This window comes from Elephantulus edwardii, unplaced genomic scaffold (genome assembly GCF_000299155.1).
Source record: "Elephantulus edwardii isolate Elephantulus edwardi_28Jun2011 unplaced genomic scaffold, EleEdw1.0 scaffold00103, whole genome shotgun sequence".
Classification (NCBI taxonomy): domain Eukaryota; kingdom Metazoa; phylum Chordata; class Mammalia; order Macroscelidea; family Macroscelididae; genus Elephantulus; species Elephantulus edwardii.
In genome coordinates, this window is record NW_006399853.1 from 8,524,751 (window position 1) to 8,549,891 (window position 25,141).

A 25,141-nucleotide genomic window follows, 5' to 3' on the forward strand; every position below is an offset into this window, starting at 1 on the left:
TTTTAACAGTCTTTGTGCTAGGAGTTTCCTATACATGATTTACAACCTCCTTAATAACCTTACTTCTACAAACAGCATCACTCCTACTTCACAGGGTTGAAGCCTAATATTCAACCTTGCACTAACAGCGTATTAACTAACCACCCTGCACTAGTATGTATTAAGGCAACATGTATTGGTCCAGATTAGCCTTGGACTAACAGTTTCACTGTATATTATCTAGGTAGTCCTGAATCTGATACTTCAGCCTTTGTGATACTGCGATTCTAACCTGGAATGTGGAAAAGAAACACCACCTGCTACGCAAACTTCTTGTCAGAACTAAGCGATTTTGGGCATGTAAAGAAAACAGAAATCTTATCCGGCACATACAAAGCAGGCAAAAAAGGGCAGGCTTTAATTTAAATATTTTCATTGTTTGTATGTTCTAGGCAAATGTGACTTTCAAGGCCACATTTCCAACTTATATACTAATCAATTTTTAAAGCAAAGGTTTAACAGGTTTTCAAAACCTACATTTTTTTCCATTTTTTTTAAAAAAAGTACTTGACTATCAACATGGATCTGTATTTTGATCACAGTTTATAGAAACATTCACTCTCGGGGTCTGAAGAAAATAAAATGTCACAAGGCATGTTTATGTTGAAACCTTAGTGCAACTGACGGCCTCATATGGGGACCTTAACCATGGGGGGATGTGGGGTAAGTGGATTTCAACCACGTACCATGGAACACTTAAGTGAGTAGGGTTGAGCCATGGCATGGGTGTACGATAGACCCTTTGTTATGGATTGAATTATGTTACGATTACAAACCTCTGGTGGTGAAGATCATAGAGAAGGGCAGTTCAAATCCACCAGTAGCTCTAAGACAGAAAGATGGGCCATCTTTTGTTGTGTGAACTACAGTCACAGAAACTTAAGGGAGGGTTAGCTATGAGTTGGTTCTGATTTAACAGCAGCAATGAGTTTTGAATATTTTTTTTTAAATACCATGGTCTTCTAAGAGTATAATTGTAGTCTATTTGGTAATAGATTGTTCTGTTGTGTTAATGGGGTAAGATTTTTATAGCTCTTGAGCCAATATAAGATTACACAAGCAAGAGAAAGAGAGACACAATATAAATATAAAATAAATATAAATATAAAGCTAAATGGAGAGAGAATTCTAAGGATCCAGGAAACAAACTGAAGACACAAAGATTTTGAAACTTCTCATTTTTGCTATTTCTGTTACAGTACAATTGGACAATGAAGACTGGATTTGGTACCAGCAGAGTAGGATGCTACTCTAACAGATACCTAAAATGTAGGAGCCGATTTAGAAAGAATCATTTTATAGAGGCTGGAAGAGTCTGAAAGTGCCTAGTACTAAAAGCGCAGATTGCCTTGAAGAGATGTAGGAGATTATGGATACTAAGGGCAATTCTGGTGCACACTGAGAAGAAAGTGAGAGGAGCTACAGAGAGAGCTTTAAAATGCATACAGCATCATCAGCAACAGAATATAGCTAGGCATGTGGAGGGTTAAACATACTTCTGGTGAGACATTTAAAAAAGTAACCAATGTGTTGGGAACAATGTTTATCATGCAGTAGTAAAGAACATCATTCTGAATTACACTGAATAGTCTGGTTGAATTGAACTTCTAAGTGATGAACTTAGATGCTATGAGGTTTCTGATGTATTAAAGGCATTGTGTATTCTTTGCTTATTGTAAAAATTTAAGAGGAAAGAAACAGACTTAAAAAATGTACTCTGCAGAATGAAATTAGAAGTTTAGAGATTTAGAAAGTTCTGTTGTATAAACTAAGGCCAGGTGTCCTAGAATGTTCACCACCAAGGATGTGGGTATACTATCTTTTGCTAGAAAGATATGCCTATGATTGATGGATCTAACCAACTACCACCACAGAAAACCAATCAGGACCCACGAAAGGGGATGGAGAAAGAAGAAAGGAAAGAATTCCATCTGCTTCTTGGAATTCAACAGGAAGGAAATAGACCAGAAGAGCTACATCTGTTGTCTTTCACGAAAAGGAAAAAAATAAATCCATCCCTGGAGAGCTCAAGGATTTAGCAGAACTAATGGAAGAAAAAAGGGGCAGTTTCAAAGGGTGGAGCCATGATCTCCTGGATCTTACAAAGGCGAGGACTTCAGACTCCCAGGACTCAAAGAATGCGATCTGTCCCAGAGGTGGGCTGAGGGACTGGGCCTCTCCCCAAAGCTGGAGAGTGGTCACGTCCATCGGACAGAAGGCGGAAGGCGGCGGTCACTCCAAGTCTAGCAAAGACCAGAAAAGAATGTAGTCCTGAATCTCAGGGCTCTGGACAGGCTTCCACTCAGCACTGAGACTATTTTATAGAATAAGAAATTATTTTCAACTCGAGTGTTAGTGTAATTTGTTCTGTAGGGTTTTTAGACTGGATTGGTGACTTTTATCCTCTCTTTTCCGCCAATTCCTCCCATTTGGAATGCAAATATCTAACTAGTGCCCATCGCACTGTCTGTTATATTTTGGAAACAGATAACTTAAATTTTGTATTTCATGGATGAAAAGGAATTTTGCTCCAGGAATAGGATCTGACTTATGTCTCACCTATATTTGACTGAGAAGATTCAGAAGATTAGATTTAAGACATGGGAGTTGATTTAAGACTTTTAGTTTAAGATAGGCGGGAGAAAATTTTACACATTGCCAGGGCATGAATTCTGGGGGCCAAAAGGTGAAGTGGAATGCAATGAATTATGCTCATCCAAAATAATATGTGTTGTATATTCTAACCTCTTCTATCTTATAATCCCTTTGAAGATGAGTTGTCTGCTAAATCAATAAGATTAGTAGAGTAGGGGGTATCTCGAGTCAATCTCTTTTAAAGAGAATTTCTTTTAAATAGAAAAGAGATTAAATAAAGCTAGAAGTAAAGATGGCAGAAAATTGATGCCAAAGCCACATGAAAATCTCCCAGGAACCAGATTATAGAAGCTAAAGAAACAAGGACTTTCCTCCCCAGCTAACACAGAGAGAACAGTTTTCCTTAAAGCTGGCACCCTGAATTGAGTCTCTGGGTCTCCTACACACTCTGAGAAATTAAGTTTCTGTTTGATAAAGCAATCAGTGCACTTGGCATATTTCTGCTCCAGCAGTGCTAAAAAACCAAGACAACCTTAACTTTCCTGCCTCTGTGATTCTGCAGGTAGCATCCCCGGCCCACAAGTTCCAAAGAGAATTCATTCAGAATAACTGAAAATTAAGCTTATAGTGAATGGAGAAAATAGGAATGCAAAATTATGCACCCAATGTCCTAGTGCTGGCTAAACTCACTCAGAAGCTAAAACCTTCCAGGACTTGGTAAATATTCCAAACGGTGACAGTTCAACACTTACATACCAAGAGAGTCTATCATGTGTGCTTGATGATCACGGACCAGGCTTATGCTCAGAAGCTTCCTAGTATATGATGGAGAAAAATACTTGAGGGAGACCAGTCTGCCATTCAAGCACCTGGACGACACACCTGAGAATGGCCCTCAGCTCTTGTTACAGCGTTTGTTAAAAGCAAAGGGTCTAAGAGCATGGCTAAAGACAATGAGGCTTCCACACTCAGAAGATTTAAAATGGACACTGGGGTTTGTTTCATTAGAACAAACCAAAGGTTTATTGCCAGTTGAGCTGTAAAGCGAGGAGATTATACACAAAAGAGATAGCCTCTAGAGAGTCTATAAACAGTTTTGGCAGGGTAGTAGAAGTTTCTCAGCTCAGGAGCCAGACCAATTGGGCAAAAATTCCAGCTCTCACAATTAGTTAGGGAAATAGGGTAAAGCACTGTGTTGACCACAGCCTCAGTTTCCACATCAGTAAAAAACAGCCATTACCTTTTGGAGCTGGTAAGGAAAAGCAACATTGTTTTTGTAAAGTCTATCTCCTAACCTGTCACATCCTCAATAAATGGTAACATTACTTAAACCTTGTTGCAAAAGCTACTCATTGGTTATAGTTATTTTGATATGTTTAGAATGGCACTGGTTAATATGATGGTTATCATTAATCTGTGGCTATCTAAATTCAAATTAACCACAATTAAAGAAGATTAAATATTCTGTTGTTTCCACTGGTCACATTCCCAGTGCACCAGAGCCACATCTTATCATAGGCTAGTGCACTGGACACCACAGCAGAACCTTCTCACTTTGGCAGAAGGTTCTACTGAACAGCAGCATGAGGCAGTGATGGGTCCTCCTGGACCATGTGTGCCATCCCCTGTCGGAGCAGCTAATTCACTATCAGCTCATTGATCTGCCTTTCTTGTCAGGCTAAGCCAGCAGGAATTCCAGTTTGATTAGAGGAAAAGACCAATCATTGGTTGAATTCCCTTCCAACTGCACACAGCCCATGTCCCCTGAATGCTCACTGTCTTGCGTTGCAAGGCATTTAGATTTTAGTTTTGTGACTTTGAACACTTAATGCTGATTGTCTAGGGTTGCAAGGCATTTAGATTTTAGTTTTGTGTTTTACTTTAAACAAATAAAACTCTCTAGTACGTATTCCAAAGCGTTCTGGTGGCTGAGTTTGTAACATGTTTTACTGACGACCAAAATAAGGCAAGTGTCCTCAATGGCCTGAACACACCACTGGTGGGAGAAAGATGGGTTTTCTCCTCCCACTTAAATTTACAGCGTAGAAATCCAAGGGAGGGCTGCGATGACAGCAATCAGCTTGATGACTGTGAGATGAGCTTTATTACATGTTTTCCTTAAAGACCCTTTTTACAACTATCTTCGTAAATTGATTGCAACTGTACCAAGTGGTACATTAAAGAAAGTATCTATGACCCCAGGTTTCTGGACATGCAGAAAATAAAAGAATCCTTAAATTCCAAGTCCATCCTCAGCCCCTATTGGTGCTGCTAACAAATGAATTACAATTAAATACAGTGTGACCTCCTTTTCCAGACAATACAATCTGAACACATTTTCTAATGCTGGTTGTTGGGTTCCTCTATTCTAGGATTCTTTTTTATTCTGATCTTGCAATTTCACAGATGCCCCTTTCTTTTGCTGTTACTTCTCTATCTACCGCCCCTCTGCCCTGCTTCCTGGGACCAAACTCTTAAAAGTTCAAATGAGTTCAGCTGAATGAGCAAAAGGAAGAGAGAGAGGTTAAAGGGCGTATCTGAGGGCCTGGACAGAACACACCCCCACACACTTCATGCTGCTGTTATTAAGTGCCATCTAGTGGGACCCAACACATAACTGACCCACAAGCAGGTTTCCAGATGTTGCAAACTGTATGGGAGGAGACTGCTCATCTTTCTCTCATGGAGTAGCTGGGAGAGTTGAACCATTTGCCTTTGGATTGGTAACACAACTCATTCGGCCACCTGAGCTCAGCACAACACCCCAGATACATCACACAGAATTTCTGCCAACTTTCTAGATAATAGCTGAATGATTGTCTCTTTACAAGTAAATTCTATCTGAAGTTAAATAGTGAAAATGATTGGGTATTATTGTCATGACAGGAGTCCAGAATGAAGACTGCCTAGTGGAGTGGAGTTAAAGGGAGGGACTGTATAACAATAAAAGAATCTTTTACTTTTCGAAGAGAAGAACGAAGTGGAGGAGAGGGGTGGGCAGGGAGAAAAGTGTAACAATGAATGACTGGAAATCTAAAATCTCTGTAAATTTTCATTAAAATGAATAATAATAAAAAGAACATAAAACAAAATGACTCTAAATCGAGAATTCGATCCTGTCACCTATCAAGTTTCCTTTTATGTTAGCAAGGAGCACATATCTAACGATGGGAACTCTCCTTTTCATGTGGGTTATTTATCAACAAACTGCAAAATGTCCACAAGGAGTGAATCGCAGTTGGATCAAGACTTGAATGTGCACCCAGAAACAGGCAGGCCACGACCAGTGCACTTCTAAGACCATGCAGCTAGTTAACACACTCGGCCGTTAACAGAAATGTGGAGTTCAAGCCACCGAGAGGCATCTGGAAGAACAGGCTGGAGAACTACTTAGAAAAAATCAGCTACTGAAAACGCAGGGGCGCACGGTTCTAGCTCGGCACACGTGGGGCTGGCTGGAGCCAGGTCTGTTGACATCAAGTGGTGCGCCCAGCCCGCAGGGACGGTCCAGTACAGAATTTAAAAAGGCAAAGTGACTTGAAGATTAAGAGGGTAACTCCAGTGCACAAGGCCCACATCAGGGCTACCAAAAACCACTTTGCACTTCTGTGGCCAGCTGCGTCTCCCTGGTTCCTTCTTTTCTTCAAACGAATAGGCAAAGACATTCGTCTTACACTTTTTTACAGCTAACCTGCAGCACATTTTCAAATCTCAGAATAAAATTTCAAATTCTGAATAAAAGTGAGTGCATTTATCTTTTGACATGTATAGAAAGTTACTGGAGGATGGGGTGAAAAAAGGAAAAAAAATTTGCTCTGGTTAAAAAAAAAAAAGGATGATTCAGGCCACTACAAACTGTACAGCAGTAAGAAGTTATAGCTACATAAAAAGACAAAGTCAAGCTCACTGCCACCCAGTCGGTTCCAACTGGCCACATACTGGTTAAAGCACTAGGCAGCTAATTAAAAAGTTGACAGTTCATTTGATGGGTGGGCGGGAGGGGGGGTGAGGGAAATTGGAAGAATCTGTTCTGGAAATCAATGTATTCAAATTTTGTAAATAAACTAGTATTAATACTACTAATAAAAAGTTGATCGTTCAAACGACCTAGGTGTTCCCCAGCAGGAAAATGTAGCAGCCCGATTTCTGCGAAGATTTACTGCCCTGGGAACACTGCAGGGCAGCCCTACTCTGTCCTGAAGGGTGGCTGGGAGTTCAAGCTGCAGTGTTCTGTAATCCTAGATGCGTTCTTCATGGGGGTATCATGATAACCCAAGGGAGCAAAACCGCCAGGACTGGTAAGACGGGCTTTATGCAGCAATGAAATCATAGCATTTGAGAGTTTAAGCTGTTTTCATACAGTAAGCACTTGCTGAAATCCTTCCACCATCCCCAGGAAGGTATGTAGGGAATTACCGCCGAGAAACCAAGCAAAGCGGCAGTTCACGGTCTCAGTTTCAGATTCTTCAGAAACGAAAAAGCACCCATTCTCAATGTCCTCAAACTCCTGCATCGTTGATGTGACAAGAAGACAGAGATGGCTAATATTTATGATATGACGGGCAATCTTTCACCAAAACTGTACACATGTCCAGTCCAGCTTTCCACTAAACAAACCTACTGTTTTATAATCATTCCAATTTCACAAAACAAGAATGCCAAGGAACCGGGCGATCAAGTAACATGACCAGAATGAAACAATTAATTAAGTAGCAAACTGGGATTCAAATTCATGTAGTTTCGAGCTGCCATCAAGTCAATTCTGACTCAAAACGGCCCTGTTTATGCAGAGCTGAACTGCTCCATGGGGTTTCCAAAGCGGTGACCTTTCAGAAGCAGATTGTCGGACCTGTCTTCTGAGTAGCCACTGGGTAGGTCTGAACTGCCAACCTCTGGCTTGCAGCATCTCCCTTCAACCCTTACCCTACAGCATTCTCGCAGGGAGCTAAGAACGCTGTGCAGGGCACACATGGAGCGTTGCATCCTCTACATGCACTGACCGGCCAGCCAAAGGGCCTGAGAAGGCTGCTTCTCCCGGAGAAGAAACAGGATGGTCTTGGTCCGGGGAACACAAAGCAGCACTCTGTGTGCCGCACCAGCGAGAGGCCCGCTGACCTTCTCAGACATACAGCCAGGCAGAGGGGCAGCTGGCATCTACTGCTATCCAGCAGCACCCCGACGAGCTCGAGTGGCACAGAGGCTAGATGCTCGACTGCTCTCTGAAAGGCTGATGGTTCAAACCCAACTGCTCTGTAGACGCAGGCTGTGGAAGTGTGCTTCTGCAAAGATACGGCAGAAGACTAAGAGTGGGAATCAACCCCCCAGCATTATAAACAAAGAGAGGTGAAATGATCGGAGGAGAATTACGCTGCAGGTTGGGGTGAAACCAGGGTAGGGACAAAACACCAACGTTATCCACGATCAGAATCCCTTTATTATTGCTGAAAGCATTAAAAGTGTGAATGCAGCCTCATCTGTGTGCATTAGCCTCTGGCTCCAAATACTTCTTTTTTATTTTTACACCTGCATTTCTCTCGGTCTTGGCACTAACTGAGCAGACACTGTAAGTCTGCTATTAACTTTCGACGTGGTCTATCACAGGAATGCCCACTGGCAACCTCGTGAGTGCCTTGGCCCTGGCTGAGAGCGCCTTAAATTGATTAAGTTACACCTGGCTAAGGATCTCTTGAAACGCTTAATTGCATAAAAACTGGTCCAGGTGAAACCCGACTGCTTCCTGGTTGCATTTTTCGTGTTACTTGTTCAACATGGGAATTGGCTCTAGCGCCAGGCTCAGGATTGGCAGACAGGAGACTGTGGATGCTAAGCATATCACAACTCTTTAATATGTTCCCAACACCTAAAGTTGTTTTCAAGCTCTTAGTTACTGACGGTTCAGCAGAAATTAAAGATAATGTTAAGAAGAACTCCATTTATTACTTCTATTTATTGGTATTACTTGTAGTTGACTTAACTCTTACCCACATGCAATGAATTTCTCTCCATCTCAATTTACACCACAACCCCTCCTCCTCCCCCCCAGTAACGAATCATCATCTCCCAACTCAAAACTGCCTCCCCCCTTTGGCAATCAACTGTTTGCTTTTTTTCAGATGAAAACTTCTGTTTCATTAGAAGCTTCTAGAACATCAAACTAATGTTGGTTAGACATGCCAATAAGTAGCTTTGTGACTTCTAAAAGCATTGTTTTCTCAATTAACAGGGTCAGTAGGTCTGTGGAAGAAAAAGAAATTCTATGACCATAAAATAAAGAAAGAAATTAATTTTAGGTTTACTTCAATGATGATTTTTTATTGCTACTTGTAAACCCTAGTCAAAGCTAAGAAGGCCTGCTGAAAACAACCAAGTGCAGAAAATAAAAAAAATATTAAGAATGTGCAGGTGTGTGTGTGCGTGTGTGCGTGTGCACGTGTGTAGGTGCGCTCACTATCAACAACAGTGTATGGGGTTTTGGACACAAATCGGACTAGAATATTTACTGGTGCATGCCTGGATGAATGAATAAACATGTTACGCATAAGAACCATGTCAAAGAATCATACAATAAACTAAATAGAACTATACATTGGTTCTGAAAGTGTGCACGTGCCTTCTCTAAGCATTTCGAAGTTAGCCTTCTTTACTTACAAGGTGCAGGCACTTAATCAGCTGTAACGATCCCCATTTAAGGATGAAGAGCGTGGGGATTCTAAGGAGGGAGCCTTCATCCCACAGACTCTGCGCATGTCATCAGGAGGGACCAGCTCCTACAGAAGGCTATCCTGCTTCGAAAGGTGGAGGGTCAGTGAAAAAGAGCGTGACCAATCAGCAGTGAGTACAACAATTGTTTACGCTCAAGCAGGAATTGTGAGACCTGAACAGGACTGGGCTGAGTTTAGTTGGGCCACTCTTGGGGCCACTTGGAGTTAACAATCACCTAACAACAGGTGCTTGCCCCACCCTTCTCTCCTTCTGAATTCCAATCCATAGGCTGAGGCCTGAAAATTCTGCCACAGACATCTTTCATGGGCTGGTGCTATATGCCTTTAAAAATGGGAATTTAAGGGAAAGTAAACTTCAGTACCATTGGGATAAACAAATTCATTTCCCTGCTGTAGACACTGCTTATTCAATGCGCATTAACACAAGTGCCAAAAGTATGCATCTCTTAGAAGAATTCCTCAGCTCCAAGCCCTCTTTTCAACACATCTTTGATCGTCCTCCATCTTCAGGAAATGCTGTTAGAGTCTGTTAACATTTACTACACTTCAGTGTGACAAGGTCTCAGATCTTGTCCCAAGAATTAATTGTTAGAAAGAATGAGAAGAAAACAGAGAAATGCATAAGAGTGGTGAGAGGGCTTAGCTATGAGGGAAAGCAGCTTGAAAGAAAAAAGGTTGCTTGTAAGTTTCGTTCTCTACAATCTTAAATGTGCTACTATGTCTCAGGTGCCGTCAGGGCTGGGTTTGCACAGAAGCACCACAGCTGGCCAGGCAGCAGGAATTCCTAAGCACCTTCCTCTCCAGGATTAGAGGGCTCAGGAAGAAAGCTGTGTCGGGCAAAAGTATAAAGAGAAGCTTATAAGGAAGGCAGAAGCCTACAGCAAGCAAGAAAAAGCATGGAAATAAAAATGCTACCATAGTAGCTGCGCTACAATCCTGAAGGCATGTGGTTTGAATCCACCAGCTGCTCCAAGGAGAAGGATGGATAATCTCTTCCCATGTGCTTAACAATTTCTGAAAACCCACTGGAGCGTCAGCTACGGATCTGTTCTGACTCAGTGGTACTCAACAACAACAACAACAACAACAACAACAGTAGGGGGAAATAAATCCAAAGGAGTACTCAAAGAAGTGAGTCACTAAAGGGGGTATGCACTTCTCCTAAGAATCCCTCTGACACGATCACAAATGATACAAAAGACTATTTTTGAAATGCTATGATTGATGAAGAGTTCACATCTTCACAATATTTTAAGTTATAAGGATCATGTTATTTCTGACGGATTATCTACCCAAATGAACCACTGGGTCCCAACCTTCCAATACACTTCATACATAGGAAGGAAACAGAGACTGGGTGTGAATGAGTGTCTTTCTTGCCCATTAGCTGTCAGTGGCTGATTCCAGCCACCCAAGGGAGACTCAGAAGAAAGGACTGGTGATCAACTTTTGGGGGGGAATCACCAATTGGAAACACTATGGAGAATTGTTTGGCTCTGAAACACATGGGTTAACATGAGTCAGTATTGACTTGATGGCACCTGGTCTTACAGAAGATTCATAACTGAACAAGGCTATGACTTACGGCAGGGTTGTTAGCACTTGATCAGAATATCCTTCCAAATCATTTACAGCCCAGAGAACCTGGGGGTCCAATTTTCACATTAGTGAATGATGTCTCCTAGCGCAAAGTGGAGTTACAGATGAACTCTGCTGTGCTTTGAAGTGTCAGTCTTAACGGTGAGTGCTCCAAGTAGATGCCTTCATCTTCTGCGCACCAGAGGACTGTTGTGAACACTGAACTTTCCAATCTGGTAAAGTTTTGAACAGGAATCACTGCCATGGCACACCGTAAAATCATTACCCCATCCTCTCTTTCGCAAAGCTGAAAAAAGTACCAATTATCTTTTTTTTTCCTCTGTCAAAACATATGGCCCTAACTACTTTCAAATGAAAACAAAAGCATGAAAGAATTACCAAATGTATGACTCTGTGGCACAGACTGAAATGAAATAAGTATGCAAATTGTCAACATTCAAATGCCCTCTCTACCCAGCCTCTTCCCCTCCTGGGTCTAGAGCGGATTTTTTTTTTAAATCAACAAACAATAGATCAGTGGTTTAACCCCTGGCAGAGCTTTTAGCCAACACCAGGCAAGATGCTTTATAACACACACAAAATTAGAAGCCCAGGTGAGTTAACTGACGGATTTAAGAATTAGACCAAGTAAGTAGAAAGTCTAGGGAAATGAGTAGTTCTTTGTACAAACTAAATAGGCATAAGAAACAGACAATTACTCCACTAGGACTATTAAAAAAATAATCATCTCAAAAACCTTCTCAAAGGAGGTGAGGGATTAATAAAGGGCAATGTTGTTAGGTGTTAGCTGAGCTGATGACCCAATGAACAACAGATCTGAACCCTATCCTGTGACATCTACAGGTAGATCAACAGAAAAGAAATGTGGGCAAGACAGGAGCAAGGGATGAAGTAGTAAGAGCCCAAGTCTTCAATTATATTTCAAACGCAGTCAGTTGGATTTCACAAATATTTCAGATTATTTTTCATGTGATCTACTTTTTTGAGTTTGATAAAGTCTTATCATTAAAAATGTTTAATAATAAACATACAAGCTACCTCAAATATTTCGTTTGAAATCAGGATGAATTAGCATGTTATGTTGTCGGTGATCTTAAGAGTAAATTTTGTGTCTTAGTGACCCCCAAGTGGGCAGAGATCTGCTCCACCGGCTTTCAAGACCATGACTTCTGGGCCTGCTGGGATTTTAGGGGCACCTCTTGCTGGGTTTGGATCTCTCACCCTTCAGCTAGAATCCTCGTCCTTAACTGCACCACCCAAGAAAGCCCAAGTGAGTATAAACAACGGTAATTTCTTACACAATAAAAATTATGGTTAAGAATGCCTCTTTGATCTCTTTCAATACAGTGAAACTTTTGAAAACGAAATTGCTTTGTTCAATAATTTTCAATTTTTTCAAAACAGAAATGCAAAATTCAGATGATTACTTAATATCAAGATAAGGGAAACAGTTTAAAATTCTTAATGTTGATGCAATTAGAAGAGAAAATGTTATTGCAAGAAGAGGACAGTTTTACATAATAAAAGGCTTGGAAATCACTTTTGTCTTTTTGTTCTTCCTTGATAAATTATTATCTAGGGAGAACTTGGAAAAAATATGCAGAAAGGTTACAAAGAAGCAAAAGACATTTCCTTTTTCTATTCTTGATTGAAAAAAATCAATTTATGAAGCCACAGAAAAGAAAACAGACTTGATGCTAAAATGGTAACTGATTTCTCAGTTGTTGTTGTACTATACAGTCAGAACCGACCCATAGCTGACCCTCTGGCGGGATTTCAGAAGCGGTTAATCACATGGGAAGAGACTGCTCAACCTTCTCCCACAGAGCAGCTGGTGGATTCAAACCGGGTGCCTTTGGGACTGCAGCACAACTTCTCGCCACTAAACCATCAGAGCTCCCTTTTCTCATTAGGGTTGCCTATGATTTCTGAGTTTAAAAGCCCAACATCCTTCCTTCAGTGTATGAGATGGCAAAACCAATGGCTGTCCCTCACTGAAGCTGTTTTTAGTGAGTCAACCAGCTGTAGACCACGCCCCAAGTCAACAGTTATCAGGTTGATTCCCATTCACGAGGACTCCACAGGACAGAGGTGAGGTGCTCCCTTCCCAGGGTTTCCAGTGTTTCGGATCCAGAAATACCTCCACTGTGTCCCTTCTTCCTGCAGAGTGCCTGGCACGTTCAACCCACCCACCTTTGGTCAGCAGCTGAATACTTAAATGCAGCACCACCAGGTCTCTTTGGACTACAGACAATGTCTTGAACGTATCAGAAAGGGGAGGGCACTTTTTTTTTTTTTTTTAAATTTAGTTCCCTTACCAAGTAAGTAGATCTTTTGGCTGAAGTAGTTATTTTAACTTCTCAATCTCACGACATTCATTTGGAAGATTCAGACCACAGAACCTTTCTCTACGTAAGAGATGTGCTAGACAGTGAAATGAGATCAAAGAAAACCCTTGAAAAATTACAGAACTCAATGTACAGATAAGGCATTCACATATATTTAATTCATGTAGTGAATTCAGCACACTGTCGGTGCTGAAAATGCTTTTTTGTCATGATAAGAACTTTTAAGTGTTTGATAAGTGGACAATGTTCTCTAATTAATACGACAGGAATGGATACTTCTGGTGTAATATAGAGAAGAGTACAAATCTACCAACTAGAAAAGAATGAGTTCAGAAAGTTTTAATTGTACACATTTAATCTTCTAAACGTCACTGACAGTTTATTTTATACATTTATACCTTCTACAAATTATAGAGGAGTTATTGTTTAATACCACATGCTCCTCATGGCACAAGTTGAGATTTGATGCACATTCAGAACAACAGACTCTCCCTGTTGTTGTCTACCATTGTGTACCATTGAGATGACAGACCCACAGCTGCCGCTCCAGTGAGTTTTCAGAGGCAGTCTGCAAGGGAGCTTCTCCCGGGGAGCAGCTGGTGGATTTGAACCACGTACTCTTATGCTGGGAGTGCAATTCCTTACCACTTAGGCACTAGAGCTCCCTAGAGAACTAGTAAATGTTTACTAAATAAAGTAGGGAAAATCTTGGTACTAAAATCCCTTCCTGAACTTTGACTCCTGTATTTTTCTTCAGCAAACCTGTCCTCGGAATCAAGAATGGCTTCCTTTGAGTGTTGCACAGAGAGTTGGACTGCTGGCTTCCTCCCAAGAAGGAGATGTCAGACGAAGATAACACAGATGTGAAGGGTATCATGCTACAATTCCACAGTTGGACAGCACTGGAACTGTAAAAATTCCCAAGGAGCTCATTCATGTGTAATTTAAGGAATGTCTCTGACTGAATTTGTACTATCAATATGTTGGTTTCTGGGCCCATAGTTTTAAAATACAGGTTGCGTGAAGTTACAACGCAATCAGCCCACAATTCTAATTTCTCTCTACAGCAGATCAGAAACATAAAAGAAATCATGGCTCTAAGTTTGCCATCACTTTTGATGCAGTTTCCTACTACCTATCTTTCATTGGATAGAAGTGCAAAATGAGACTGAACAGACTGACTTGATGGCACAACAGAGAATACAACTCCGAGCTGCCCTCACCATTGAAAACTCTCCCTGGTCATCTGCCCACCCAGTTCCTCCAATTCGTTAGGAATCTGCCCAAGACCCATTTCATCTGAACTGACTGGTCTACTGTGTGCACTTGACCCCTGCTTGTTATTCTACTCAGTGTTGTGATCTTCTGTTCTAGGTTTATGGTCTGTTTCCCCAAATGTTATGATCCCTTGGGATGGATGCATCTCATTTTTCTTCCTAGTATCCTTCCTCTGAGTCTGATGGATAAGATATTTGATGTTCACTTTTTTGATGCTAATAGTGGAGGAAGAAAATGAGGAAAAGAATCTTGTAATGCCTTTTCTCCATTTCTTTGCCTTCTTTGAACACCTGTCATTCTAATAAACAGTTCAAGAGCACTTTGTTGCTGAAGACAACTGCTACCACAACTATTTCCTTCCATTAATGTAGCCCCAAGCCCTTCTTTCTTCGGCTTCTGTGACTGTATTTTCCCAATGTTTCCCCTACCGTCATAGGATTTTAAATACAATTACCTCTGGGGTATCCCAATCTGCATGGCTCCCATCACACTCATGGCAATTTCTAAACTTCTTAATTGGTATGTGGTACTTTGTTATCTTCTGGTCTCACCACTTATCATTATCGGTTTTTAATACCATGAGTTCCAGTCACTCTGAACGGCTTCTGATTTCCCATGATCTACCTTGCTACAAGTTACTACCTTTGTAGTCTTTGACCTCAACTGTTTCAGGTTAAAGACAGGTCTTTCTCTCGTGTCTACCTTTACTTTCCCCATCAGACTACGTATGTAACAGTCACTTCCTTCACGTCTCTATCTTGCTTCACTCTTATTCAAAGTCATGTTCAAGCACCTAACTCATGTAAGTACTCAGTAAACATTAGCTGAAAGAATTAACTGTCCTGTTAAGCTGCTTACCACCACTGAGTGAAGGAGCTAGGAAAAAAAAATACACGAAGTCATGCTTTAAACAACTGAAGTTAATATTCTCTCAATAGAAAACATGAAACCTACCATCTTTCTGGAACTTTGAACTAATAATCTCAGGTGACAATGCTAGTCCTAAGAACACTGACAAAATTTTATCCAAATATATGTCTATGGCTGACATTCAACTGTGGAAGGCTGGACCTCTGGTTGTTTTAATTCCCTAAATTCCCTTGGTTTCTGCTCCTAAAATTAAGCCAGTTTTTGTTGTTGTTGTTTTAAAGATATCAAGGAAAGGATATGAAGGTCCTAAAGCCAACACAACTGTCTCAGGAGCAAGAATCCCTCATGGTAGCTTTCCTGTGTGCCAGGTGGGAGAGAAAAACCATATTTCCCCTAACTGCAGACCCACAGAGGTCAGAAAGGTGACGACTTGAGCTCAGTAGGGCTGAGCTCCACTCTGCAGCCGGAGAGGACGTTGATCATCTCAGGCTTTTACCTGCTCTGTTTATAGCCAGCATTGGTTCTAGTCTCGACTTGAGGGATGGTTTCTTCAGTTACATGCCAGTCACAAAGGGGCCCCATCCATCACTATGACTGGTCCTAAGGTGGTATTTTCGGGAAATCATCTGACAAAGAACAAAATGGGTGAGACAATGCTAAGATTTGCATTTCCTTGAAATGCAATGCTATTTTTGAGCTTCTAATTGAAAAGGAAATGTAAATGGCCAAGTACGTGTGGAGCACAACACCAAAGGTGGCTCAGAGTCAGGCACATGGTACACGGATCTGGCGCTGAATGGACAAGCCAAACCGTGCTCTGAGTTTGTTAATGTCTCACACTATTTTTCAAATGTCATGGGCTCAGCAAAACCTAAAACACATTTCCTCAGCACTTCTTTCTCTGTTTCAACCCATATGCATTTCTAGAGGAGTTTAATTCATATGCTTTTGATTTATTTACATGTAAGTCATCAGAATGTTGTTTTGTATGAACTATTTGATGTCCAGGAAGCCCTGTTGAGCCTTTCCTTTGAGGATTCCCCCCCTCCACTTTCTTCGTTTCCCTCAGAATTAGGAAGCCACGATTTGCAATTTTTTTTTTAAAAAGCTCATTAGAATTCCCATTTTCCCCCCTCAGTGGTTCACGTTTTGTACAAAAGTTAGAGTGCATAAAGTCTGCGTACAATTCTAACGTTGGCCAACTTTGTGTTTTCCTGCTCCTAACTGACCCTGCCTTTCCTAAAGTTCGTAATGTCTTCCTTGTGGACATAAGAGAGTATTTGCCATATCTGAATAACAAGAGTGGATCCTGAAAATGGAGGAAGAGCTCTTGACACAGTAAGCGAGCACATTCCGTAATACAGAGTCTGCAGGGTGAGGCTCCAGCACCAAGGAGAGATGCAAGTGGCCCTTGTCACCACCTCTGCACGAAGAGTCCCAGCCAAGTGAGCGGAGTCATGCCCCCGGGATTCCATACCCATCCTCTCCTCTCTCAATTTACAGATGTCTCAGGTGGAGGGTCAGCAGAGGAGGGGAAGAATCAACAAGCTGGAATGATCTGGAGACTACTGGTGGACTTGTGTAAGTCAGAGGGGGTCAGGAGGGTACAGAACAGGCCAGGGTTTCGATTCATTGTTCACGGTGTCTCTAGGGGTCATAGGCAATTCAACAGCACTTAATACCAATCTTTAGTGAAGGGTGCTCTGCTGGGTAAGCTAACCTCCCCCGCCCCACTTCTTCTTTTCAACAAACAAGAATAAGACAACTGACAACCTGAGATGAGAAGTCTCTGGCGTCTAGTGGGTAAGGAGGTGAGCTGCCAACCCAAAGGCAGTTCAAATCCTCCAGAAAGACCAGCCATCTCCTTCCAACTGATTTACAGCCTCTAAAACTTGCTGGAGGGTCAGCTATGAGTCGGTCCTAACTCCCCAATGATGAGCTGAACCTATGTTTATTTATAAACCTTTCTCACTTTTGTGAAACACGGCATACCCAAAAGAGCAAGAAAAGCACCGTCCTTTAATCTGTTGAATTTCAAAGGACAGTATATTCAGACCTGATAGAGCAGGCTTCCTTTATCCTGAGGGAGGCCTAAGACACAGGTTAGGCACTTATTGGAGGGGTTCCATCTGTTAGCATCAACTACATAAATGTAATTATTTTAAAAGAGAGTGCAGACTGAATCAGAGTTTAATAGCACAGTAAATTTTATTTGTAAGGAATTTTTTTTAAAGGTTGCCTCATCTGCTATCTTCTCTAAATTTCAATTCTAAAACCAAACGAACATTGGACAGGCACACAGAGCTGGTATCGAACTATATCTCAGGTCTCTGTAGTGTGTTCCTACATTGAAAACCCCCATTTCCCAGCAGGTTCTTTGTCCTCTACGAGGAAGGCAGATTAGGAAAGTTGGCTAATCTGAGCAGGGGCTGAAAGACTTCTACTGAAGCCACCTTTCAAGTCGGAGATAGCTCTCTTCCCTAAAATTCTTTTCCATTTTCCCATTTCAAACCCAGAATGGTGTTACGGCTGAGAAGATTCAAAAAGTCTTCTCAAATCAATTATCTGTGCAGTACAGCTGCTGGTGAGTGACCCAGTGTGTTCCAAGTCGGGCTCCCAGCCCACACAGCACACTACTTTCTATAAGCCCCAATGCTATAGATTTCAGGAAACCAATGTACCACCCCCTCCCAAACCCCCAAATCGCCAAACTGGACTTCTCACTATATCACTATTAGCTACTAGTAGCCTGAGCAGCAACCAGAAATGTTTGCTAAACTTTAAACTGTCAAACTGAATGGTAATTTAAAGTTATATATGTGGACATTAAATAGCAGGTAACTCAGTAGCCACTATTAAAATAGGTAACTAGAGTGATCGATTCATCACTAATTCATTATGTGCTATGAATTCAAAGACATCTCAGAGGACACAATTGATCAAATTGTAGGAACATTATTATCAAACCTAAAAATGTAACTTGTATTTAGACTTATTTACACATTTTCTCATGTTGTCTCACTAAAACCAAACTACATATTAAAAGGAGAAAGCTTGGGCAAAGAAAAAGTAAGAGTAGGTTTGGGTAAGTATTAAAACCCCCACCAATAGGTACTATAGAAATAGGATCCATTTTCACTAAGAGTCTATCACATTGATGCCTCCCTTTAATTTAAGTCAATCATTTGAGCTATGAGCTTTTACTCTTTGTCAATAAAGATCAATTTTAATACACAAAAAGACCTAAGAAGGGCTTTATCAAGTGTTATGACTAGGATTCAAAAGCTGGTATTCAGAACAAATAATTAATATCACCCCCCTTTTTTTTCATTTTCACTCACTTCTTCGAGGGGTATGTGTTTTGGCATTTTGGTCTTGGTTTATTGGTCTTTCAGTTTAAAAGGAGGAAGATGTTACCTAATAGCCTCATTCACCCATGAGATTGCAAACACTCTTTTCCAAATATATTGATTGCTAATTGTGAGTAATATTTTGAAATGCAATAGCTGAAGTGGAGAAAAAAAAGTTATATCCTCATGAGCTCCCCATCTGTAAAACACATTACAAGATAGGAGATTTTGGAGGCATTGTTGAAAAATGTTACTTGGAAACACAGCATTTTCACGGGCCGCATTAAAAGCGTCTCTAATGCTCTTTCCTCCTCTTTGTCTCTGTTCCCCAAGACGAGGCCTTCCTGTGGCATCCTCTGAGCTGTGCTCCCTGCAGAGTAGCAGAGGAGCCAGTTCCTGGGTACCCCCTACTGCTCCAAGTTCATGGAGAGAGAAGTCACCCTGGATGGGATGGGTGTGTCCCCAACATCTTCCTTCTCAGGGAAATGCTCACACACACATCACCCACCCTCACATGCTTCGCCACGTTGCTCCACAGAACGTTCTAGAACGTAGATTCCCTGCAGAGCACACCTTCATGCAAACGTGCAAAGAGTCTTAGACAAAAGACCAACACACATGTGAAAACACACACACACGCATCTCTATCAATATTCCTCAGTGTCCATTCAATGTTCAAAACCTGAACTAACAGTCCTTTTAGATCACGCCCCTAACTTCTAGAAAAAGCCCCGTGTGCACATACAGAGATTGCCCCCCCCCCACCCCGTATACTACTGACCATCTCGGTGGACTGACCTGCTCTGAAATTTTACCAGAAGAGTGGACCTTTTTTTGGTTTGTTTTAATTGAAGCTCCTTAATGTGGTCCACATGTTTCTGAAAGTGCAGAGGATCCAGGGGCGGGAATGCAAAGTGGTAGGGAGTGGGGGGGGGGGCACAGAGAGCGGGGAGGTGGGGAGGGGCTGCATGATGAAAAGACCAGTTCCACAAGCGAAGCACATTACCAACCCGGAGTGGAAAGGGCCGGAAGGAAAACCCACCCACCTCACCCCTGCGTTCATTCTATCAACCTGCAATTGCTGCAATCAAAACCATATGTCGGTTCTTCCAGATCTTTCTCACAGGACAAACATGCAAAGGCCCTCAGGCCTGGCGTTGCCATCAAATGGTAATTGATACCATATGAGCCACAAAACAGAAACGCACATGCAGGCAGCAAACTCTCTGGCTACGCCCCCCCCTTCCAATCCCCTCCCGGGCCCCTTGAGAGGGATGAAATTGCAGGTCTTGCCGAGCTGCTAAGTGCACTGTGCACCATGAAAAACAAGTGTATGTGGCTCCAGGAACCACCTGTAAATCAGAGAGAAAGGAAGGTCCACCAGCCAAGAGCTAGGCCCAGGCACCAGGAGGAGGCGAGAGGTTACTCCGGGTTAACACAAGGGCATCGATCATGGGAAGAGCTCAGTGCACAGGTGTGAAGCTGATCACAGGCCTTCGAGGGGGGAATGACCTCCAGGTCCCCCTGCACATCCGGCCTGGACAAAGCCAGTTACTGCGGAGCCACATCTGTTTCCCTCCCCTCCTGCGAGTGAAGGACTGGGAAAGTGGAAACCACTCCCCAATTACAAGGCAATTAGAAGAAAAGTGACCCCGTTCCGTATCTGCGTGTCTCCTTTTCTCAAGCCCCCCCCCCCATCCCATTGTTCTCACAGAAGGAAAAAAAAATTTAAAAAAAAAATGTAGAAGAATCTAGAAAACCTGCCGAGCTGGAGGTCCTGGCAACTGCTGGCTGAATGTAATCCAGTAGGTAAAATCCTCTCTTATTTCCACCGACGCTGACAGGGCTACAAGCAGCACACGGTTCTTGCTTCTGCATGTATATATTTTCTTATTAACTCGATCGGGCAGAAATTTGCAGAGATTTGTTTGGATTTAAAAGTCACAACAGAACGTCAGTTTTACAAACCGAGGTTTGCTCTGTGGTGAATTGCACAGCTCTGGACCAAACCATTCGCCGCACAACCGCGATCCGTTCCAATTCTTGTACAAGCCGCTACTGAGCGAACACCTAACTCGCTTAAAATGCCCACAGTGGGTCCTAATTTTTCTCCACTCTGCCTATCCTATTATATGCAATCTTTCAGCCTTACAGATCTTATGAACTTTAAATTTTTCCCAGATGGGGCTAAGAGTCCAGAGCCATGTAAACACTCTGAGTTAGAAAGGGATCAATTTGATACTTAACAATAGAAGAGGATGATAGTGTTATTTTTGTCACAGAAAAAAAAAACCCACAACTGATGGAACTAACACTAAAAGCAGCAAAAAAAAGGGGGGCTAGATGGTAATTCTCTTTCCTGCTTCCCCAAATTCTCAAAGACTGGCTGATTCATCTTCATTTAGGTCATATCTATTTATATCTTTTCCAATCAAAGCCCTTCCCGAAGAGATGATTTAAGCTCAATTTACAATTCCTGACATCTCAATGGTAAGGAAGGAAAAGCATGATGGTAACCTGAGGATAAATTCTATTACCCACAAAGGGAGGGTTAAGAAGGCCTGCTCATCCCATACACTTGCCCTGGTCCTCGGTAATCCTGTTGTCCACTAAGACTGTGGTCACCAGAGTCATGCACGAGGTGGCATTTTCCCAAGGTTCCTCCACCTCGAGGCAATCTAGGGCCATTCAACAAGGATGTTCCCCACCAGCACAAAAGGCAAGGCAGTGAATAAGTGCAGGCATGAAGTAAGGAAGGCAAGTAGCCCCCTGAAAGGACAAGTGCTGGGGAGTGGTAGAGGAAAGAGGGGAGGGGAGAAGCAAGTGGGAACCCACAAGTTAGAGGGGTGCAGGGCAGGTTAGCAAGTGCCAGGTCAGACAGGCTGGGGGGACCAGTGTGGGCAGACTCTGACCTTACCTCCGCTTTCCCTTCGTGGTCCAGGCAACATAACCCTGAGTCTGAGCATCTGCATTGTTTAAATTTCATCCTGTGCTGTTGTTTGCTGATTGGTCAGACATGGCTGCCAACATCAGGACTGCGATCTGACAGACAAGGAGCAAGCAGGACCACAGCACAGAATTCATAGGAGGAGGGAGAGAGGAGCCTGCACGCTGGGTCCAGGAGACTCAGACCCACAGATGTCTGCTCCAAGGCCCTGGGCTCGCCTGGGGTGGGAGGGCCAGGCTGAGGCTAGGAGGAGGGCATGAAAGCGAGGTGGAGGGGGGCTGGACGTGCCACCCAAATGACCGAGCTCCAGGCCTTCACCCTGGATCGTGCTGCATCTGGACCACGTTCAGCAGCTTCCCTTTCACCACTCCCAATTCCTGTCACCTCCCGGGAATCGAGGAGGTCTCTTTCCCAAACCCCTGCTTTGCAGAACAGAACTGGTGGGATTTCCAGCTTGGGACTGGGGTGATGTCCTTTTATTTACTTATTGATTTGTCTTCAAAAGAGACTCTGACATTTTCTGGAGGAGATGGAAAGTGGGAAGGAGGGGAGGGGCCGAGAAAATGTGTGCCGCCTGCTTAGTGCTGGGAGAATGGCCTCCGTGGACGGGCACTCTTGGAGAGGGGCAAAGGGGGAGACTAGAGGGAATGGTGAAAGGAAGGTGGAAGGGGAGGATGGCAAGTAAAACGGTGACAGAAACAGTGGACCAAGAGGAATGAAAGAAAACGGCTTCATAGTGGTTGAAGAAAGAGAAACCAACAACACCCAAATGAGGCATCCGTTCTCTGACCCACAGGCCCAAGTCTTTCTAAACCAGAAGCAGAAGCTGAGACTCACTGACAGCAATAGTACCTGTTCAGATTGTCCCTCCTCCCAATTCATGCATTCATTCATTCTCTCTCTCTCTCTCACACACACACACATACACACAGAGACCCCCTTTACCTAAAGGTCAAATTCAGTCAAACCAAATACTTGCCTTCATGCTCCCAAGACCACGAGAAACATGATCAGATAATTCTAGGACACAAAAAACCCAACAGTAGAATTTTCAAATCAAAGTAGAGTTCTTCCCAGTTCAGCAAAGAACATGACTTACAGAAGAAAAAACCGGGGGGGGGGGGGGGGGAGCCTTCCTTCCAAACATTGTGTTCTCTCAGAATTTGAGGGGAGTTGTCATGGTCTTCCTACTTATTATAGAAGAGAAAAAAGACTAGAAATGAAGACATGGTGGGTAGAAGTGGTAGGAAGCAGAAGATAAAATAGGAGCCTAAGACGACCAGTAATAAAATGAACATGTGAGATGTATAGCTCAAGTTGTATTCTGTATTCCTTATGTTCTCTGTTCCTCAGTCTTTGCTGTATCCTTCCTGAGGGAAGGTACAATACACAACATGAAAAGTGAGGTTTTCTAAAAATCAATCACTAGAAAATATCAGTGATCTAAAATATATTTGAAAACAATAGTTTAGAACATGATGAAAGAAACTGGTTACGAATCAAATTGTATTTCTTCTGGTGGCTTTATGGTAAATGGTTGGTCTGCCAATCCAGCCAGAGGCAGGTAGTTCAAAGCCACCAGCTGCCCTATGGGAGAAAAACAGGCAATCTCCTCCTGTGCTATATCCAGCCTGTGAAAACCAACTGGAAGGTCAGAGAGGAGTTGCTTCTGACTTGACATACACAACAACTTGGTGAGGCCATGATCTCAGTATTATGTAGTGATTCTCACTGTGACCTGATGTAATTATCCTACATGTTGAAACTCCTAACCTCTATGAAGTTAATGAGGAATGATGCAATTTGCAGGGTTAGTGTTTATTTGAGTCAATCTTTTCATATAGAAAAGAGTTTAAAGATATAAAAGAGTTTAAACAAGTGAACAGAATTCAGAGAGCTCTGACTCCCATCGAGAAAATGGTGCTCATAACACAGTCTATCCTTTGGACCCAGAGCCTCTGCACTGAGAACCTCCTAGATCCAGAAGATTAATGCCAAGACACATGGAGATCTCCAAGAGGTATGGACTCATGTTGTGGTTGTCAGGTGCCACTGAGCTGACTACTGCTCACAGCAACCCTACGAACAACAGATCTGAACCTTGCCCTGTCCACTCACACAAGAGACAAGGATCAAAGGAGATGAGGACCTTTCTCCAGGTGTGACAGAGAAAGTCTTCCCCAGAACCAGGGCTCTCAATCTGGTTTTCTAGCACATGATCCTGGATGAGATGGACTGATACAATAACGGGGGGAATGGGAGTAGTTGTGCTGGAGTCAGTTGAAACTGGCTCAGGATAAGGCAGGCTTCAGAGTTGTTGTGCATATAGGGTCAGTTGCAGGTGACTGGACGGCACACAACCACAACAAATTGTGAGAAAATAAGTGTTTATTGTGAAAGCCATTTACTTGTAGTATTTCTATTACACCTGATCCAGAAAACCAAGACAAAGTCTATGTTCTCTACAATAAGAAAACTTCACCATGATCACTAAAGACCACACAGGAAAAAAAATAATGAAAGCAAAGTGATCTTATTTCCCGTATCACTGTGTGAACGATAGTTACATAGACTAATTCTCCAGATTAACCTGGAAAGACGTATCACTGAAATCTGAAGAGGAAAGGAAAGATATGAACAGAAGTCAATCATACAGGACAATCAGAGCAACAAAACAGAAAGAAAACTGAGTGTGATTAAGACTAGGTTGTGATGTAAGAAGGAAGTTCTAGGCAGGAGAAGGTGGGGAGGAGGAGGTGGCCAGAACAAGCTGAGATTTAATTCAGAGAAGAAATTACAGTGCAAATGGAGCACACTCGGGAAGGATACAACAAAGACTGAGGAACAGAGGACAAAAGGGATACACAATACAACTTGAGCAGAAGATATAAAGAGAATGTAACAGGTAGAAGTAACTAAAACACAAGTGGACAAAATCACAGGGTTGCACAATTTAGTAGGCTGAGGGAGGGGTTAAAAGAAACGAGAAAGATCTGATGGGGACCTACGAAGACAAGGTAATGATGGGCATAGTGTAATGGTAATTAATTTTATAAAGCGCAATGCATGGGAATGATTGTATGAAACACAACGTGGATGAAGAGTAGTGTGAAACACAATGTGTACAAACTTTGTAAGCAAATCAATATAAAATAAAAATCAAAACTACAAATACACACAGTTGGTCACAACACAAATAAAATGGTTTGGGGGTGTGCTGAATGATATAAAACCCATCTAGACTTAGAAGACAGGATGCAAAATGTTTCATGAATTTTCCTTCAAACGTACTAATGTTTTAAAAAATATTTCCCTACCTTCCACAATCAGTTCACACTCCTAAGAGACAACAACCAATGAAGGAGTTTTTCTTTTGCTTTTCAAGGAGAGGAG

The 25,141-nt window shown here is 42.3% G+C and overlaps 1 protein-coding gene across 14 annotated transcripts in view; it reads right to left on the minus strand.

Moving 5' to 3' along the window:
* TCF4 (transcription factor 4) overlaps positions 1-25,141 on the minus strand; it is a 419,315-nt gene that overhangs the window by 63,106 nt on the left and 331,068 nt on the right. Inside the window, exon 1 of one of the 14 annotated variants that reach the window (XM_006891732.1) lies at positions 21,719-21,787. The exons of the other annotated variants lie outside the window; for them this stretch is intronic. Coding sequence (XP_006891794.1) covers positions 21,719-21,787 — 69 coding nt within the window. Of the gene's footprint in view, positions 1-21,718; positions 21,788-25,141 lie in introns of those variants that run through there. 14 annotated transcript variants of the gene reach the window in all.